Source organism: Typopeltis vanoorti, chromosome 2 (genome assembly GCF_054136105.1).
Source record: "Typopeltis vanoorti isolate ZY-2024b chromosome 2, IOZ_Tvanoo_1.0, whole genome shotgun sequence".
Lineage (NCBI taxonomy): Eukaryota > Metazoa > Arthropoda > Arachnida > Uropygi > Thelyphonidae > Typopeltis > Typopeltis vanoorti.
Window position 1 is genome coordinate 162,176,725 of NC_143550.1, and position 14,164 is coordinate 162,190,888.

At 36.7% G+C, this 14,164-nt stretch overlaps 1 protein-coding gene across 8 annotated transcripts in view; it reads right to left on the reverse strand.

The window, feature by feature from the left end:
* The window catches only part of LOC150109587 (tensin-1-like), a 540,448-nt gene that overhangs the window by 434,113 nt on the left and 92,171 nt on the right, over positions 1-14,164 (reverse strand). For 4 of the 8 annotated variants that reach the window (XM_090413650.1, XM_090413673.1, XM_090413655.1 and 1 more), the window contains exon 1: positions 3,048-4,731. The exons of the other annotated variants lie outside the window; for them this stretch is intronic. In XM_090413650.1, the coding sequence (XP_090269776.1) occupies positions 3,048-3,164 (117 nt within the window). In that variant the 5' untranslated portion in view covers positions 3,165-4,731. Of the gene's footprint in view, positions 1-3,047; positions 4,732-14,164 lie in introns of those variants that run through there. 8 annotated transcript variants of the gene reach the window in all.

A 14,164-nucleotide genomic window follows, 5' to 3' on the forward strand; every position in this document is an offset into this window, starting at 1 on the left:
TGGCAACACTATCCATATGTGACTTGAAGTTTAGACGTCTATCAAGATGAATTCTCAGATATTTGGTAGAATTGCGCCAAGGGATGATTTTACCAAACATTTGTATGCTTGTATTCGGTTCTGCTTTACGTCTGGTGAAAAGTACTGCAGAGCTTTTGTTTGGATTAATTGCGATACACCACTTGGTGTACCAATCCTCCAATTCATTGACTGCTCTCTGCAGCTTGATTGTGGCCAGGTGTGGACGGAGGGATCTGGCTATAATGATTGTGTCGTCGGCATACAGAGCGGTGATAGCTGGAGACAGTTTGGGGAGATCTGCCATGTATATGGAGAAGAGTAGGGGAGATAGCAGAGAGCTTTGAGGGACTCCGGCCGTGATTCTCCTCTCTGTGGATCTGATACCGTTGAGTTTTATTTTAACTCTTCTATTATGTAGATATGATTTGATAAGTAGAACTAGTGGCAATGGAATACCAACTTCGTGTAGTTTAAAAATTAGTCCATGATGCCACACTCTATCAAATGCCTGAGTTATGTTTAGAAAAACTGCGCTAGAGTGTTGGTGCCATTCATACCCTTGGGTTATATGTTCGATAACTCTGTAAATTTGTAGCGTTGTGGAGTGATATTTCCTAAAGCCGAATTGTTCATCTTGAATTATATGGTTGATATCTGTTGCCTCTTGAATCCGTGTGAGAATAGCAAGTTTGGCTATCTTACCTATGCATGAAAGAAGGCTGATTGGTCTGTAATTTTCAGGAAACTGTGTATTTTTTCCAGGTTTGGGTATTAGGAAAACGTCGGCAATTTTCCATCGCTGTGGGAAATAATTTAGCCGGAGGATGGCATTAATGATGGCTACTAGATGCATAACCCCTTTGCGAGGAAGTAACTTGAGTGCCTTGTTTGTTATTCCATCTGGATCCGGAGCCTTTTTGTTATTTAGTTTTTTTTAAAATCTCATATACTTCTGTTGGTGACACGGATTTGTTATTGGATTGGACTGAGGCATTTTGAGTTATTTTACGCACTTGGGTATGAATTTTATTTATGAAATTCATATCTCTATTGATATAATTGGGGCTGCATTGTTTTTCTAAACTGTCAGCAAATGCTACAGCTTTTTCCTCGTCGTTGTAGACAATAGACAACATTAAATTAGATTCACCTTGGATTGGAGGATGGCCTCCTCTCTCCGTCATAAATATTAAAATAAATCTTATATATATTTTTTAAAGGTGTATTTCTAAAATTCATTATATCATTTTATATTTTAAAATTAGTAAAGTATTCTAAAGAAATTTCTTTTTCAAATATAAATTTTTTTCAAATTCCATATACAAAATTTATTTTTATAATGTTAATTAAATATTATTTTACTTTGTTTACAATCTTTTCAAATGAAACGATACGCCATCTTGCAATATTACACAAAAGGACATGTTTAGTATAGCATTTGAGTCCTGCAAAAACAAAAGGGCAAGAATTGAAGAGCTCTGATTTGTTGAGTTCTGCTTCTTTTTTTGATTTTTTTTTAAATGGTACTCCCTTATAAAGTATGATGTTTTCTCATTAAAATGATATCTCTCTAAAATTGTAACTCCATTTAATATTGACCACCGCACAAAAAAAAAAAAAAAAGATAATAAAAATATGGAATGTACTGATTAAGAAAAACTATTGCGAGAATCAACAAAAATGCTTATCAAAAACCCGATTGAAAAACTGTTTCAGTATTCTACAAAACTGAGTTATGCAAGTTACTGAAAAAAAGAAAGGTTTAAAGTCTATCTCTAACCATAAGAACTTTTAAGATGTTGCGAAAGGACACGCAGTGAATGTATGTAAGGTCAGATATTACATCGACAACTTGCCATAGCATGTGACTTCCAAGTATTTGTTTATTGACCTCGGACCTCTATTAACACATCTTCTCTTTTTTAGCACATGTCTGGTGGGATAAAGATCTGTGAATCTCTTGTAGGCTTAGCTAACCCTAAACGATATTTGATGAATAGAGTTACATATTTCGGTATGTTCTATTATTAATACATGTGTGTTACGAGTAGGAGTAGTGGTAGGAGTAATTACAGGAAGTTGGCATCCGGAGAGAGCTAGCGGAAATAACCATTATGAGATAATTAAAAAAATCAGCTAAAACGAAAGAATCCATGCATCCGGAAATGACACAGTATATGTATTTTTATGACTAACCCTTCCAAATCCAATCACACTCACACACACTGTACCTGCGTCAATGAGTTGTGCAAATATTATGAAATTAAGCTGAATCATTCCCTGTCAACAGGCTAAGTTACACTTTGTGTCCTCCTCCCCTCCCCGAAAAGTAATACATCAGAAAAAAAAAACTAATGTCAGAAAAGATCTGTGCAAAGTGAAATGGAAAATACTGGAGCATTAATATCTCTTTAATCCAATGTTGGTTTGTACTCTGGGATCCTATATGTATATAGATTTGTTGTCAGACTGATTAGTATGTAGGGCTACAAATATATACGCACAACTACTTATGGAAGAGACAATCACACATCAATAAATATCTCACAAATTTAGTGACTGACTATGCTTTGTTATTACTTAAAACGAAGCCCAGTTGATCCAAAGGGATACTAAAGAAATTGTAAATTATGATTATTTCACATCAAGGAGCAGTTCTCGATAAACTCCACATAACTTCGCTAATAAATTAAGATAAGTGAGGATAACTGACAGTGACAACTGAATATAATTGGTGATCTACCGACATAATGTCTGTATGAAACTTTTCTGGTTGTTAACCAGAGTGGTCGGGAAAAGGGAATACAACAAAATACGCATGTAACCAATTCTGCATACGGTATTTATAACTTTAAAGTGGGCTGCCGTATGAATACATTGCATATCTGTAATCTAATACCAAAAATAAGTAAATAAACATTAAATTATTTGAATTGTTATGTAAAAAAAAGTTACATCTTCATCAGATAGCTCTTAGAGAAATTCAAGAGGTTCGTTCTTAATCTAGAACGCTACAAGTTGCTTACCTGGCTGGGAGCTCTGTGACAAGAGCAGTTGCATCCTTCCGATGGTCTACGGACAATTTTCATGTGTTTCCTTGCCTTTGATTTTTTCCTAATCGGTCGTCCGACACAGCCCCCCATGTTGATCGATAATTTCTATTTTGGGGGGCCGATCACAACCGAAGACCAAAACTGCGGCGGTGTGTGTGTGTGTTTCCTCTTAGGTTAGTAACCTCCGGTTTAAGGTTAACAAGATTTCCAATATCGATAGAGAGGTCATCTTACGGCTCTACGGATGTCAAGCGATAACAAACAACGGCAAAATTTAGGAAGGGGATAAAGCCACAGTGGCGTCTTGAATACAAACCGCTCATCATCGTCTTAAGGTCGGCAGCGTTCTTTAGGTGCGTCCCGTAGGCATTCCGGGGAGCTACTGTGCAGAGGCGGTGATGGTGGTGGTGTTAGCGGACGCTGCAAGCGTTCCCAGTGTGGGGTCGGTCACTGGAGGAATATAAACACCGACACCTTGGTAGCATGGGGATGACGTACGTCACAGAGAGATAAGAGAACCCAAAAAAGGGGGAGGGGGGGTTGAGTATGAAAGGAAATGGCGACGAATAAGGCAATCTTTCAATATACCACCCAAAAGGGACGGATTTTGTGGGAGAGGAAATGTCAACCACCCCCTCCCACACTCTAACTTTTATCCACTTGAAAGCTGGTAGTAGCGGATGGTGAAAAGACACGTGTTTCTTGCTTATTCAGCTTTGCTGGTCCGGGAGATACTGAGTGACCTCGTCGGCCGTGCTCCATGGAGGTCAAGAGCGATATAAATGTACGGAGGAGTGAATTTTGTCGATAACACTGCGGAGAAAGACTATTCAGGAGAATAATGAGTGCTGGAAGCATCCAAAACGTTGTAATTCAGGGGAGAGTTTCGACCCCTTGTGTTTATGACAGTTTCCTGCCAATATTGCGACACTGGTGTAAAGAAAAAGCCGGTTTAAGAATGGATTCAGTTCTCTTTCTTTGATGCCCGCTTCACCATGTAGCTTCTGCTTACAGCTCCGTGTCAAACACATGTGTTCGACTTTTATTTTTGCTTTTGCGTTCTCTCGTTTCCGCATGTGTGTGGGGGAGAAGTTGAATCAGTCCCATCTGCACGCTTCTGTCATCAAAGTTTCATCTTGTTGTAACTGCAGGAAGCTTTTCTCTTTGCTCTCCCCCCACCCCGCTACCAGTTCCTCCTATGTAACGGAGTTTCTATGACAACAATGGACACTCAGTATGACGACAATAGTGAGCAGGTAGAAGTTAGAGGAAATTGAGGTAAAAATTCATCAAAGTAGAAGTTGATCTGTTTTCCCATGCATTAAAACAGGAACTAACAAAGGAAATTACGCAGCGGTTGTTTTGATTGGTTGTTTTCTCCGAATAACAAATTGGATTTCTTACACAACAATTGCTGAACAGTTTCACGGTCACCATAGCAACAGGCAGTTGAGAAGTATTGTTAGCGAAAACCAGAACTCCCAGTAGTAGTAGTTGTAAGGGTTCTCTATGGGATGTTTATTCATGAGACGACCCCTCCCCCTGGATATTCTCTTAATCACTCCCTCACATGAACAGGTCCTGGCACTAGTTTCGGTGGTATAGCGGAAAGAGCAGGGAAAAGGAAGCACAGTAAGCGGCAGGCACCCTCGTTCAGAGCTGGAGGTGTGCAGTATGCGAACTGCTGACCAATGACGGAATTTTACGAGACTTTAAACCACGTGCCTCTCCACCGTGACTTTACATTTATTATTTTTAACGCTACCCACGCATCGCTCTTAGAATCGGTTAATAGGAAACCAGAGCAGGACTCAATAAGGGGGTCTTTTTTCCCGACAGTCACCGATCTTCCTACTTCCTTCCCCTCTTTCTACACGAGTGGGTTCATCTGCTCAACTTTCATCTTAATGACTGCGCAGTTCTCATTTTAATTGACCATAGACGCGGGTGATTACGAACAGAATAAATTCCACGCTTTTTTAGTGACGTCATCATGACGTCAGGGTTTAAGAAGTTCCATGTGCAGTCGATGTACGTTCTTACCGATCCATCGGGTCTCTTCGATGAATAATGGACGTATTACTGCATTGGTATTCTTTGGTGTCCTCTTTCGTCAGCGCAGGATAAGCATCCCTGAGGTCAATGCCCTTAAGACGAATCCCTCATCCATCATCTTCATCCTTTTATCATTGTAGTCTACATGCCACGGTAACCCGCTCTTTGGGGATCCTCTCACAGCACCCATACAGGCAGCAGATGGCTGATCTGTCGTCAGCACTCTACTCTTCTCCCACCCCCAACCCCCAAAAAAAAAAAAAAATCAATAAAAAAAAGGCTTGGGATCTTTTGTGTCTTTTTACGGGAAGTTCGTACCAAGTGACCTCCACAGAACAGACGACCACTGACACATTAAAGTCTTTATCAGCTTCTTTGGATTGATAAGTTTTATAAGAAAAATAACATATTTCCTCTTAACTCTGACACAGATGGGGTAGGGATTTGTTTGCGATATTTCAGGGAGAGGTCACATCGTCTGCAGCTGCTTTTTTTTTTTTTTTTTTGTGGGAGGAGAGGAAAGAGTGTCTTATGGCTTCGTGTTTTTATGACTTTTAGACTCCCTCAGTGAAACCCCTCGAGACGGGTCATCGGAGATTGTTCATCGTAGTAAGAGGGTTTGACATTTTCCCTAATTGAAAGCTGTTAGTTAGTAAGGTTGCGATGAAATGTGGTCTCACGGTCTGATTGGTTTCCTTGACCTTTCAAGTCATTTCTGAAGGAAGTGGAGCTTCCAAGAATCAGTGTTTTCATTTATCTCGACCGTTATTATTAAAATGGGTTTCCCATCCGTTTCTAGTCTCTCTCTCTCTCTCTCTCTCTCTCTCTCTCTCTCTCTCTCTCTCTCTCTCTCACTCAACCCATGCTCATCTACTCTTCCATCTCTATCACCGCTATATTTAATTCTTTTTAAGAATATCTATATTTCTGTGTTAGAAAAAAAGTGTGTGTTGTCACAGAAAAATAACTTCTCCCCTCTCTTAGTGAGTCAAATGCATGCCAACGTTTCCTAATCGAAGCCGTTAAATGTGTGACGAGGCCTACGAAATGCTCATAAGTTCCTTCAGTACTTCCGCTTTGGCTTTAATGATATTTCCTTGACATATTCTGAGGCATTTATGACTTGAAAGGAGTAGTGAGACAAGGAAGTTTAAGTATCATACGAGTCCGGCTTTAGCATTTCATATTTACGGGGATCTTTGTGAAAAACAAATTCTTGGCATTCTTTTCCTTGAGAATGTTATATAAAATAGTCTTAAAATAACACGTAGGGCTGTTTGTAATTGTGTCATAAATCATAAAGAAAGAGTTTAAACCCAATGCAAAAATGAACAGGATTTAACGAAATCGCAAATGTTGCTAGGCCTTTTTTTTAGTATTTATTTCATTTAAAGTTTTGTGAAAACTGAAAAATCATTTCCGGCATTCTCAAATGTATGATTAAGCTTCTACATTAATGGGCGATTTGTGCTTTAATTTTCGGTTTTATATCCCGGAAGTTACGTTAAGGAATTTGACTCTCTTTGTACTAAGTCTCTGGAATTCCTCAAGCTCTTCAACACATAACGTTCGTTTTGAGAAGAAATCTGCCATGTGTTCGCTAGAAACAACAACACCTTGTTTAAAGAGTATGTCAAGTGTCTAAGCCTGGGAAATTGGGTGACGACAGCGACACCTACTTCCTACTTTTCGTAGGTCCACCAAAGTAAAAGATGTTGGCATTGATATCTTGTGTTGGTAAACATTAGTGTTTTTTTTTTTTTTTTTTGCTAACTAAATAGAAAAAAAAAAGCATCACTATTATAGGTCGTTATTTTTATAGGCCGTTATTATAGCTCATGGATGCATTCCTTGCGAGCTATAAATTTAATTCATTATTACCTATTTCACGCTATAAATAGATATTGTTAACTAGTGCACCACCTAGTGCTCGCCAATTACACATTTCAATTTATCGTTTATTATTTCCTACAGCAAATACGAAACGAAATGGTAAGCTATCACAGTTTGGAACGCCACCTAGTGCATCATAAGAACTATGCATTTCAACGTATTATTATTGTGTAAATAAACTCGCTAATATGCAACGTCACTGCTTGATGCGACACCTAGTGCAAATCAGCTGAACTATATTTTAAATGTCATTATGTATTTCATTTACTAAATAACAAATGTAAACAACAAAACTAAACAATAAATAACATATTAATTAGGAAGATGATAGGCAAATTTAATAATTAGACAGTAGTATATCATAGTATTTATTTTACACTCTTTAAATTTATAATAGCACATTACTTTTGAATAGAAACAAGTGATACTTGCTTTAAGTTATGTCATGCCTGATAGGAACGTCACCTAACGAATTCAACAAGAACTACGCATTTACAATTAAAGTATATGTTCTTCTAAGAATTTAGTCTACTTTTTACTGGATTAGGAATAGTATATAGAAATGAATTTAGAATCGCAGGATAAGGCGACACTTAAATTAAACCAGTGAAAACTGAAACTAGGTCACAGTAATGTCGTGTCAACTGTACACTCTTTCCCCACCACTTCAATCTTTCCTTAGCGAAGTAAACAGAGAGGTTCTTTGTTGTTTTATTCGGCAACTAACAAATGGCGCCTTGCAGGTATTCTCGGAGACAGTTGTCGGTAATGTTCAAGTCTGTGAACTAAAGCGACCTCTATAAATAAAGACGTTGCTGTTCGTGACCTGTGACCTTCGGGTTATCCGAAAATAGCTATCACAGCTTAAGTAAGAGTTCGGGTTTAGGATTACTGTTGTTATTTATATAGAACTTCTAAAGTAAAAAAGGATCCAAGGGAAAAGAGGAATAAAGCGAGAAAGATCATAAGAAAAGACGGAGAATTTTCCCTTAATACGTGATTAATGTTACTAATTGCATATAGATGGAGACACTGTTGATCGGGAAAATGTGATGTTTTCTGAATTCGTAACTCTTTTCAGAAACAGCACTTCCCAAGACCTTGCTCACCAGGTGGCGCTACGAGCTTCAATAAACGTAGCCGCCCTCCTCCCACTCGACAATCACATCTACTTTCGTGGCCACCACACCTCCAATCCAGCATTTCTGGCAGTGCCGGAGGGCACGACCTATCATTAATCTAGTACCGCCACACGTGTTGACCCCCGCAGCTGAGAGACGGCTTTATGTTAACCCCGCACAGAACAAGCACGTTCACTTATCTTGAACACTCAATTATCGCTGCAAAGCCCAAAGATGAGAGGCGGGGAAAACTACACGGAACTCAGGGCTGAAGACCTTGATGAGCTCTTTCATCCCAGTCAAAGCCATGCGATGCGATGGGATGGGATGGGATGCTGGGGAGGGAGGGGAGTGACGTCCCAGAGAAGATCTGCCCAACATTCATGTATAATCTGCGTTGTTCGGGTTCATCTTGCTAGGAGTAGTTCTGGATTAATATTGGGCTTAGTTAATGCTACAATCAATTAGTTTGTAGGCATCGTTAAGCACATGAATGAACTGAAATCTGCATCTCTCTCTCTCTCTCTCTCTCCCTTTCTCATAAGTTCATTCTTTCTCTCTTTCTCCTTCTTTCACTAACTTTCTCTCTGTTTCTCATGTTCTCTTTTGCTCTCTCTATCTGTCATTTTCCCTCGCTTTCATTTTCTTCTTCTTTCACTCTCGCTCTTTCAGTTGCTTCATCTTAGTATGAACGAAGTAACAATCTTAGTTACTTCCTTCTTAATTACTTCTTAATCTTAGTTGCTTCCTTCCTCCTTCGAAATAACAACTTCCAGTAAAAAGAAAAGAAAGAAAAAGAAACATCATCATCATCTGTTCACTGGGCATCTACAGATGCCGTATGGTCACTCCGATGCTCGGTGATATGCCTCACTATGTAGTTCTGTTGTTTGCTTTTCTTCAGGCTTCAACTCTCTGAAGATCAGTCACTCCCCACACACACCATCCATCCATCTCATTGATGGTCTACCACTTCCTTTTTTTCCAGGAACTTTACCTTCTATTACTGTTCTGAGAAGTCCTCCTTCCACCCTTTCAATGTGTCCGAAACATTTTAACTCTCTTTTGTCAATATCCTTAAGGAGCCTTAAAGTTCTACTGATCTTTTCTAATACCCATTCATTTGTACGCCTTTCAGCATATGATATCCTCAACAGCCTTCTGTAACACCACATCTCAAAAGCAGATATCCGTTTCTTATCTGACTTCTTTAGGTTCCAATCCTCACATCCATAAGTCGCTGTTGGAAAAACAACTGCATTAAAAATCCTCAACTTTGTTCCCATGGAGATAGATCCATCCTTCCAGATTTTAGACATGTCTCTGATTATTGTTTTAACCATTCCTAATCTTCTTCTGACGTCTTCTGAGTAGCAATTCTTCACATTAATAATGGATCTCAGATATTCAAACCGCCTCAATTCTTTCTCCATTAAGGTACTTGTTTCTTAAGAGCTTCCCTGTTGGTATTTCCTTTGAGAAAATAAACATTCCAAATAATATTTCTTTCGCTACAATTCTTATTAGAGGAAGGAGGAGTACACCAACCTTAGACTAAGAGACTTAAATCTTAAACAGGATTTCTAGACTGATGGGGATGGATAATAAAAACACACTCTACTTGGATGCACTATAGGTTTACAACCTTTCATCAGCGGGAGATATATTAAAAAAAAAAGTCATGTACATTGAACAAGTATGCCAATTACTTCGTAGGGTTTTCTCTAAATTTTAACCTATTCTATACGAGAAGGATAGGACCAACTAACCACGTGAATTTCTTGAGGTGTACATGATTGAAACACTAATTTGTTCTCAGCAACTGCGCATGTAACACCTGTGATTAGGTACAACAGTCCACAATCCTCAATTCACTCCTCAATCCACAATCCTCAATTCAATATATATATATATATATATATATATATAAAATATTTATTTATTTTTTTTTCGGACTTCAAAATTCCTCTAAATGGAGAGATTTCATGACTAAACTCTACAATAAAATAATAATAATAATAATAATAATATTAATATTAATAATAATAGCTGTGTTCCGAAGGATCCTAGGGTTTCAATAAAACGTCATAGACATTTATAACTTGTATTGGATGTAGTTTCTGAAAAACACCTTCAGTAAATGGGGAAATACTATTTTTTTATTAAATCTACTTATTTCTAGAACAGTTATGTTGCTTTATTATTGGTAATATTATGTAGTATATCTTTTCTTAATTAAAATATTTGGTAGATAACAGTTAATTTTATCATTTCTTCCTGATATTTTTTAATGAATATTTTCATAGAAAAATATGCGAAAACGAAATTTTTATGAATGGGTCTTCCATAGTCTTAAAAATAAACGTTTCCTAAATAATTTCATAAACAATTCTAAGCAGCCCTTCCTTTTACCTAGTTCAATGAGAATTAATAGTCCTTCCACTCTGTGATTTAAAACTTACATGTAACAAAAATCTACATATTAAGGGGAAAAAACAGCTTACCAATTGCCAGCAGATATTATCTCACTGTGAATACGTTCTTTAGTTTCCCTTATCATTTCTTTTTGTCATGCTTGATTGAAATGTAAAACAAAAGCTTACTATTAAAAAGTTAAAGATAAGATAGCACTTCCGCCATTTATTGAAGAGGGTTTTTTATTTTTTTATTATTTTTTTATTTTTTTTATTTTTTATAATCTTACTCCATTTGGTATTTTAAAATTTTCTGGTTGAAAGTATTTGAAAATAATTCGTTTTTTTTTTTCCCCTTGCAAACAATTATTTTTCAAGTAATTTTATTTCAGATATTTTATATCTTCAGAGAATAAATAAATAATCGCTAAGACCAATTCCTACAATCACCTTTTTTTTTTTTTTTTAAAAAAAAAAGTATAAAAATAGTTCAGTGACTCACCGATAGGAGTTGCTTATTGATACAAAGCTAACAAGCAAATAAATGATTAGATACAACCATAAAAATATGCGTTTTGTAATACAATCCTTGTGCAATGATATTTATTTTTTTCTGAGTGAAGTTTCGTGTTTTTTATTTTATTTATTAACCCTGAATATGAGAGGTCCCAAGACCTATAACACGACAGTGGTGTGTGTGTGTGTGTGTGTGTGTGTGTGTGTGTGTGTGTGTGTGTGTGTGTGTGTGTGTGTGTGTGTGTGTGTGTGTGCGCGCGCGCGCTCTCTCTCTCTCTCTCTCGCTTGCATAATATATTCATGTTCCATCTAGCCAGAGCGGATTTATTACAATATAAAATATCGACACTATTTTATCCCTTTGTGTCCCTGCAAATGTTTCGATTACCATAAAAATAGAAAGGACTGTACACATTTTTGTCATTTTTGTATGGATTTCACACATTGAATTCAATATTTCTAGAATAACTTGCGTACGAAAGGACAAAGGTTGTTAATAGATGCTTGCACAGTTTGTGAGAAACGCAACTAATATGGAGTATCAGGGAAATACGTTTCTTAATCAACTTCTAATTTCAATCATAAATCAAAATAAATGAAGGAAACGTAACTAAAAGCATTAAGCCTATCAGTTTGGCGTTGATGTTAATTGCAAAATATTTGAGGAAAAAATGCGGTATAGTTTATATCTATTCATAAATCAAATAAGAAGGGAAAGTATACTGCATACACGGAATACCTAGAGTTGTCTAAGATATACCTTCCTATATTATATAGGAATATGCATAGCTATGATATACAGTGGAAATTCGAATCTCATAGAATGCAAAAGGGTAAAAAATAAAATTTAAAAACTAATTATATATTAAAAATTGCAAATTAAATATTTTTAAAAATATTTAAATGTCCATTTAACCGATTAAACATACATTTAAGCTTGAAAAGAAATTATACAGTGTTTTAAATGCTGGGAGTGATCTGGCTTTTAAAATTTCATGAATAAAAGAAAAAAAAAAGGAAAAAGCTCTCCGAGAGGATTCTACCTCTCTCATGATCCAGTCTGTCACAGGTTCATCCTATGAATTCTGTAGCTCATTCGGTATTGACAATGCCCTTTGATTAGAGAGACTCTCGTTTAAATTCCGACTAGTAAGAGAGGTAAGTATTCATAAGAGATCTGCAATAGGGGTCACATGAAGTTAGGAAAATTTTTATCCAGGAAATTTGATTTTTTTTTCTCCAAGCAGAATGGGCAAAGCGACCATTAAAAAAAATTTTAAAAAAAAAGATACTTTGTCTGGTGAGACAGTACTACAACAGATTAGAGTGTTCCATGAATGTGCAGTGTAATAATAATCATAATAATAATAATAATATTAATGCTAATTATCAAAATGAAAATAATGGTCACCATTGGCACAACATTTGAGTGTACAACCAATATGCAATAAAAGCAGACGAAAACTTACATTAGTTCTAATTAAGATCATTAGTGTGAGGCACGTTCTGTTACCATAGTAACGATTTACGTTGCCTTGCCAACAGAAATGGACAATATACAACCCACGATAGGAAACTGTTATATAAATGGTGTCATGAATTTCTCTGCATGCAAGGTGAAAATTGTATCTTTTGGGAGAAATAACTGTGAAGTTATACCTTCAATATTACTGAAATATCACCTGATTATAGTTTTATAAGCGATACGGCATTGCACGGGCAGTACAGAATGTTTAAATGTTTAATAAAACTGACGAACATGGTGTACGATATTAAACACACACACACACACACACACACACACACACACACACACACACACACACACACACACACACACACACACACACACACACACACACACACACACACACACACACACACACACACACACAGAAAGTAAAGATAAGTCAAAACTAAACCTGATTTTTATCTATTAGAGGGACAGTTTCGGTGATTCTATTTATTCCTCTACATATGAGGCAAAGATATGTAAATGAATATAAATAAAACAGAAAAGTAAACGTGAAGGAAACATTTATAATGAACTATTTACAAAATAGTTCATAATATCGAAATTGTTTCAACAGATGGATACGGGGGGGGCGGTAATCGACTTTATCACTGCCACGGATACTGTAATCTTCCTAAACAGCGACTGGTTGCCTACGGGTGATGTAATGAGCCTGCTTGCTATAAAAATATCTCAGGTTGATGAAGTGGATGTGGGCATGAGAATGTGACAAGTCTTAAAGATCTACCGCGTGTGTTCCTAAATATGGTGAAAAGCCGGGGTAAGAGAGAAACTGGAATACTCGAGATCAAAAATAAATGAATGCATTTTAAATAATAATATAATTAAGTTGCGAATTATATTTTGGAAAGATCTTGTTTTCAGTTCTCGAATGACAATTAATTTAATAAAAATAAAATAATATTTTGCTGGTTGTTGGACACACACAGTACGGAGTGTGGTAACTAAGTTGTCGACTTTGTATTCTTGTCTTGATCTTTTCCTATTTCCCTCCAGTGCCATATCTGTTTATCATACAGAACAGATCCATCGTATTGTGTCATTTTTACACACTTGGGAGCCGTCCTCAAACGATTTCAAAGCGATTAAAATAATAAGTGCACTTAAGAGGATGCCTCACGAGGGGCCATTTTAAAGTCTAAAGTCTCCTAAAGAATGAAAACAAAAACTAATAGCCATAAATGATGACAAGTGGTTGAAGTTAACAGTCAGTAATTTTGATAGAACTACATATAATATCTCCGATCTATATTGGCTGCACCCACCTCTGTTTAGTTTAGCCTTTGTAGAAATAGATAAGGCACTATTAACCTCTGACTCTTTGTCCTAAAAGGAGAACAATTTGAGTTCAGGTTCCTTCATCGGATCATTTGGAATATATAAAAGATTCAAGAAAATAAAAAATAAATAGCCGATAAGGTACTTAGGGAAATCAGATGAGTTTTATGGTTTCAAAATGTTCGCGAGTTCGATCTTATAGAGTAAAGGTAATGCCAAATTATGGATTCATTAGCGAGGCTAAGTAGACCCGGGGGGGGGGGGGGGGGTTGAGTGTAG